Source organism: Notothenia coriiceps, unplaced genomic scaffold (assembly GCF_000735185.1).
Source record: "Notothenia coriiceps isolate Sejong01 unplaced genomic scaffold, NC01 NC01_scaffold00024097, whole genome shotgun sequence".
In the NCBI taxonomy this organism is placed as follows: domain Eukaryota; kingdom Metazoa; phylum Chordata; class Actinopteri; order Perciformes; family Nototheniidae; genus Notothenia; species Notothenia coriiceps.
The window spans coordinates 21,108-28,168 of record NW_011356798.1 but is presented as its reverse complement, the minus strand read 5'-3'; the positions used below and the strand labels follow the sequence as shown (position 1 = coordinate 28,168).

The 7,061-nt window shown below is 38.8% G+C and overlaps 1 protein-coding gene across 1 annotated transcript in view; it reads right to left on the bottom strand.

Annotated features, from left to right (window-relative positions):
* Nucleotides 1-3,276: 3,276 nt before the first annotated feature.
* The window catches only part of LOC104954860 (E3 ubiquitin-protein ligase Siah2-like), an 8,688-nt gene continuing 4,903 nt past the window's right edge, over nucleotides 3,277-7,061 (bottom strand). The window contains exon 2 of the mRNA XM_010782057.1: nucleotides 3,277-4,190. Within this exon, the coding sequence (XP_010780359.1) occupies nucleotides 3,819-4,190 (372 nt within the window). The 3' untranslated portion in view covers nucleotides 3,277-3,818. The remainder of the gene's footprint in view (nucleotides 4,191-7,061) is intronic.

The window sequence follows — 7,061 nt, the reverse complement described above, 5'->3', positions numbered from 1 at the left end:
CCAGTTGAGAACCACTGATCTAAACTAAATACTGCCGTGATGAAACGCCATATCATGGATTATCAAGGATTATCTCTGAAACAGTATGGAGCTCAAAGGCTTTCTCTCTTGCCGGTTATACCACAAGGTGAGTTCCTTTTTATTTCCTGCTTCTTCACACACATGCTCTCCTGTACAGGTTAGCTCTGAGTGTTAGCGATGCTAATGTAAACACCGACCATATTACGTCCAAAACAGTCGGGCATTGTTTCTGATAGCAACTTTCTGATAGGGCCGTGGGTCCACATTTCAGATATTACGTCATATCGGACGCAAATCTGGATCAGCTCCGTTGTTCCCCGTTTTTAGAGATTTGGGTACGGAGGAAAAGAGAGAGGGTTTTATTTTCTGACGCTGCGTGAGTTCCCCGACACACCGGGGACACATGTTGATGTATAAAAGACATAAAAAAGTGCATTTTTTATGATAGGTCCCCTTTAAATCATTTGTACAAAAAATATACAAATGGATTTTACGTAAAAAAATTCTCCGTTCAGGCAGCGAGTTTCACAATTGTGCTAACTTGTTGCTAAATGCATTTTCGCAAAAAAATATTTCTGCTTTAATATCCAGCAACATCATTGTTTCTCATAAATGCTAAACTTATTTAACAGATTTTGTGAAGAGATTGTGAGATTTTATGCAAAAATTCAGATTTTTTACATTTTGAAGGGAAAAAAAACATAATCTTAAGAAAAAAAAACTGATTTCTGAGACTTTGAGAAAAAGTAAGAATTTCAACATTTTGTGAAAAAATTCTGAATTTGTTGAAGAAGTCCAAATTCTGAGATTTTATGCAAAAAGTAAGAATTTTAATATTTAGATGAAGTCAGAATTCTGATTTTCTCACACTGCCCGTTTCAAGAATCCTTCCTAGCCTCGGAAAACGAAGAATGGGACAGGCTAGCAAGTGTGCAAGTGTGCGTCATATGCGAGGCCCCTCCTTGAATGGAGCACGATTTCCGCCAAAGATTTTTGGAAATTGGTCCGTGCGCAAAGCATTGTGGGGATTTTAAGACCGCGGAGGATACACATATGCAGCCTCGAAATTTCCCGCAACGAAGGACGCCGGCCTCGGTAGAACTCCAAGGATCCTGGACATTGGAACCGTCCTTCGGCGGGACTCGATGACGTAGTATCCTTGAAATAGTGGCTCTGGAGGATCCTTCCTTGACATTGAGAAACACCCCCTCTGCCTGAAACCACAGCGCAGTCTGCTCTGATTGGTCGGCCGGCTCCGTGATGTAAAATTGATTAAAGCTCAGATTCACACAAAAATAAACTGCAACCGTTTATTATGAAACATCACAGAAATACTGAACAGATAAAATGTTAATGACCTCGTTTCATCAGGAGAAGTAAACTCGTCTTTATATTGAATTCATGATCATCTGCCACGACTGAAATGAGCTTCTGAGAGTTGTTTCGATCAGGCAGAAGATTTATAACTAATGTAAACATCCCAAATAAATGTAACTAAAGGATTATATTTGAATTACTTTTAATTGATTGAGTCTTTTTCACTACATTTTATCATCCAATAAAAGGTCAACATTAGTTTGTGTTTTGATGAATCAGAATCAACAACATCAGAAACATAAAAAAAAAAAGTAAAACATCTGTACATCGTTATCGAACAAAACACAATAAACGTCGCAGTCTCTTCGTTTCTATAAAATATAATGTTCGTTTTAACTTCATTTACAATATTTTAAAACATCTCGTAGAAAGTCGGCGGGTTGTAAAGGTTATAGTCAGAGAGAGAGAGAGGGGGCGGAGTTTCCTCTGGGTTCATTATGCCCGTTTAATTAAGAGTGAATAATTACGATGCAGTGGAAAAGTGGAAAACATATTCTGAATTTTGAGGGAAAAATCAGAATTTTGAGATTTTGAGGGAAAAATCAGAATTTTAAGATTTTGAAGAAAAAGTCAGAGTTTCAAGAAAAAGCTCAGGATTATTGGGAGAATAATTGGGTTAATTGATTCAAATCAATTATCTAGGTAAACATTTCCCTTCCAATTAAGACAGTATCAGGCTTAGCGACCGCCTCACCTGAATAACTACGATTACAAATAAAATATTTATGTCTCAAATTATTCAGACTTTTTAAACCAAAATATTACATATTTCTTGTTTTTCAGGAAATGTAGTAAGTAGTAGATTTTGTAACAAATGTAGAATTGTTCTGGGTGTGTGTGTGTGTGTGTGTGTGTGTGTGTGTGTGTGTGTGTGTGTGTGTGTGTGTGTGTGTGTGTGTGTGTGTGTGTGTGTGTGTGTGTGTGTGTCTGCAGTGTGGTGATGGACTTGTGAGCGTGCATCAGGTGTGTGTGTGTGTGTGTGTGTGTGTGTGTGTGTGTGTGTGGGTTTGTACCTGCAGTGTGTGTGTGTGTGTGTGTGTGTGTGTGTGTGTGTGTGTGTGTCTACATTTTGTATTCACTTTTTGCTCAGTAAATTTAGACTTTTCCCAAATATATATTTGAGCTTTTTTATCAAATGATAATGAGACATTTTCTAAATATTTCTTCTCAGCAAAGTACACTTGTTTGTCTCAAGTTATTATTTTAAAATATTTCAAATCCTGCAGACCTTTTTGAACAGCAGTAAGATACTCACATTTAAATATAAGCGACCCTCTCTTCTCCAATTCGACATTTACACGCCCGTGCACCAGGTAGCATGTTATAAGACCAAATAAGACGTATTTTATATCCAGACTTTGGCCCGTTTAGAGACCTTTAAATGTGCTCCAAGTGGCACTACACCCAGTCTCTGTTGTTCATGTTGATTCTAAACTGTATTCCTTTGAATGTGGAGCTCATGTTGTTTTCAGAATTAGAAATCTGACTTTAAACCCGTGTTTTATGGCGTGTTAAACTCAGAGGAAACCCTGTGAGGTTCCAGATGTTTCTGCTCCGCTGCTACACAAAGGTTTACAGACCATTATATGTGTACCCATAAAGAGGAAACCGTCCGTCCATCAGTGTTTGAATCCAGGAGGAAGAGGAGGATGAGGAGGAAGAGGTTGGTAGAAAAGTTAAGGCGCTGGCGGCTGAAACAGAGTCTCTGTTTTCATCTGAGAAGAAGACGATGAACGTGTTCACATTATTCTTCTTCACGCTCTAATTGATCCCGTATTTAATTATTATATTTCAAACTTTATTTTGGAGAGTTTGAAACGCCCGATGAGGAAATATCGTCCGTTATTAATTGTTTAAAACACGTTGAAAAAGTCCGGATCCCATGGATTAGCTTTTATAGTTCATACAGAGCAGAGACATGGTACAGTGTGAACATGAACATATCTGGTCGGGCAAATACGGAGGACGAAAGCTGCCAAAATAAACAAATAAAACAGATAACAAATGAACTAATTAAACTGCAAATAAAAAATGTAAACAGAAATATTAACTGATATCATTTTCATCAATGAATCCTTGCTTACCTGCACATCTAATATGACTTTAATGCATTTAACGGCATATTATCAACTTCACATTATTTATGTATTTGTTATTTTGGCAGTTTTCTCCCTCCATACATTAAACAGTATATGTTTCTGCAGCTCTGAAACATCCAGTTTTAGTCCCACTCTCAGTCTGCGGAGAGAATATTGCGAACACGAAAAGAAAAAAAAACGTAAATGGTATATTTCTGCAGCTCTTTATGAAGAACGGGGAAAAAAAGAATCCCTGTCTTCGAGGAGTCGGCGTCCGAACGTCCTTCACTCCTTCCATCTCTCTCGATAAAAATCGTCTCTACTGCAGCAGTCTGTTTTACCTCAGCACATGGAGATGGTGACGTTGATGCCCAGGTTCCCGTTGTCGGCGAACAGGTGAGCGATAGACGTGTCGAAAACCAAGCAGTCGCTGTTCATAATGGCCGCGGAAACTCCGTCGTGAATCGAGCGCGGCGTCGCTTCCCAGGTGAGCCGCCGCCGGTTCCCGTTGAGCTCCAGGCGGTAGGCGAAGTTTTCCGCCTGTTTTCGGGTTCCGATGAGGAGAACGACGGCGAAGAACTGCTGGTGGCCCTCGTACTTCTCCTGCTTCTCCAGGACCAGCATGAAGTGGTGGCTGAAGCACGACTGCATCATCACCCAGTCCACCGCGCCCGGCAGGTTGATGTCCGTCGCCAGGAACACGATGTCCTCGCCCTGAGGAGACGAGCATTTAGTCAGNTGTTGAACTCAAATACCTGTACTTTCTACTTCTCTCATTTTCCAAACAGGAAATAATAATGATCACGCCACCAAACACACATTCAGACTAAAGGAACCAGCCTGTTTGGAAAATGAGAGAAGTAGAAAGTACAGGTATTTGAGTTCAACATGTAAGAAGTAGAAAGTACAGGTATTTGAGTTCAACATGTAAGAAGTAGAAAGTACAGGTATTTGGGTTCAACATGTAAGAAGTAGAAAGTACAGGTATTTGGGTTCAACATGTAAGAAGTAGAAAGTTCAGGTAAAGGCATAACAAAGACTTCCAAATAATATAAAATGTCTCACTGACGGTATATAGCCATGGGGGTTGTCAAACATTTGTCAAACTGCGTTTTAGACGGCATTATCGCCCATCGTAGTTTGTTTTTACTCCCCTCTTTTCCCGATATCTGACAGTATTGTCAACCCGACAAAGAAAATAAAACGTCACACTGACAGTATTCAACAGCTCAGCATTGAGGCAGACAGAGCAGCAGTTGTCAAATGTTTTATTCAACATTTTCCTGTCATGAAGAGCATAAAGTGATTCCTCTCCTAGATGAAAATGTTTTATTCAAACAGTAAGGATTTTAGGGACAAAGACAAGGTTTAAAAGGCTGCAAAAACTGTTGACCCTACCCTACATTAGTTATTGAAAGTAACAGTACACACTCAAGTACTTTGACTAAGTACAACTTTGAAATACTCGTACTTTAATAGTTCCATTATATGCTACTTGACTACTACTTTACGACAATTCAGAGGGAAATATTGTTAATTTCACCCACAATATTTATTCCTCAACATAAGTCCCTTCTTAGATTTAAATTCTTAATACAAAATATAAATAATCTAAAGAATTATGATATGTTCTTGTAGGTTAAATGACCAATCAGTGTACAAAGTAAATACATTTTTCAAGCTGCAAAATGAACCTCCAATGGGTTTTTGTATTTTTTGTTTGCAGCTTATATTCATTCTTTGGTTTGCAAGCCAGAAAACAACATTTAGTTTCTCTCTGTTCTGCATTGTTCATAGATGAATAACAATAAATTATGTTGTTTCTTACCTTATTCCCATTATTATATTTACGTCATCGAGTCCCGCCGAAGGACTGTTCCAATGTCAAGGATGCTTGGAATTCTACCGAGGCCGGCGTACTTCGTTGCGGGAAATTTCGAGGCTGCATATGTGTATCCTCCGCGGTCTTAAAATCCCCACAATGTTTTGCGCACGGACCAATTTCCAAATTTTTGGCGGAAATCGCGCTCCATTTAAGGCGGGGCCTCGCATATGACGCACACCTGCACACCTGTTAGCCTGTTCCATAATTCTTCGTTTTCCGAGGCTAGGAAGGATTCTTGCCTCGCTTCTGAAGGACCTGACTCGGAGGGACATGTCCTACCAAGGAAGCGACCTTGACATTGAGAAACACCCTAGTTCTTCCACCTGTTTCAAGAACAAATGCTAAGCTAACCAGCTGCTATCAAAGTCAACTTTATTGTCAATCTTTCAGTTTGTGTGTACAGACAGAGATCGAAATACAGTTTACAATCCAGAGGAGTACAAAATACAAATATATATACATATATATATATATACACAATCAACAGACACATTTATACATATGCACACATTAAAGACATAAATAAAAGCACAACAATCAATATAAATAAAATCAAAAACAGTCACTTCAAAATCTGTGAAATGCTATATGTACGTATCTTGCTAAGAAAGCAATTATGCTAACTGTCCTTTAACGTGTAGTTTAAGCTCTTTTATTTTGTCATGTTCAAATTAAACATGAATATACTCTACAGTTGTCTTTAACGTAAAGAAAGACACACAAACTGAAGTGTCACTTGCCAATTAACTAGTCGATTTTGAGCTGAAGGTGCATGTCAGATCTCCTCTGGTGTGTATTAAGAGAAATGGGAAACACCTGTGGCATTAATGTGGCAGGAGATATTATTATTCCTGAGGTGGAACGAAGGGAAGATACGATGTGAAGTAAAGAACAGCAAATGGGAGTGGTGCTCAGAGTTCACTTTCACTGTTGAACTGTATTTGCATGAACAAGCACTAATCCTTGCTGTGTCCACACTAGTGAGCAAACCAGTTACACAAACACAATATTTGTCTATCAAAACCCTACAGATCTTGTGTGTACAGCATTACTTTCTGTTTGAGCCGATACCTCTCTTTGAATAGTTTTTTGAAATGTGCAATATAGATTTGTAGGGAAACAACAGAGTAAATAAAGCTCTTTTGAGGTGGTTTAATCTCAGGTGTTTGGGTCAAATAGTGAATTTGTCTTGTGCTTTTTTAAAAGACCTTGTCACAGGTTTTATGACACAGATCACTATTTGCTTCCCACTTTTGAAACGTGGTGGCCAAGAAATGTCAAGAGAGGTGTAAAGACTTCTATGCACTATAATAGGGGATATTTGCCCATAAAAACTAAAAACGGAGCTTGGATTTTTTTACTTATTTTATTAAAACAGAATTTCTAACCATAATATTGAAAAAAAACATTCAACACATTTGTTCAAATGTATTGATTTAAGTTAGGGGGATTTTTACACTAAAAGTAGGCGTGTCCCTACAACGTGATTGTGTAACCAGAGTCCCCACAATGTGAGTAATACGTGCAAACACACACACACACACTCACACACAACAAATGGAGTCTGTTCCTGCCAAGTGGCTCCATCCTAACAATTACTGTTGTCAAGGGAACAGTGTCTGCCTCTCAGCACAGAGGGCAGACAGAAGATGAAAAGGGGTGTGTGTTTGTGTGTGTGTGTGTGTGTGTGTGTGTGTGTG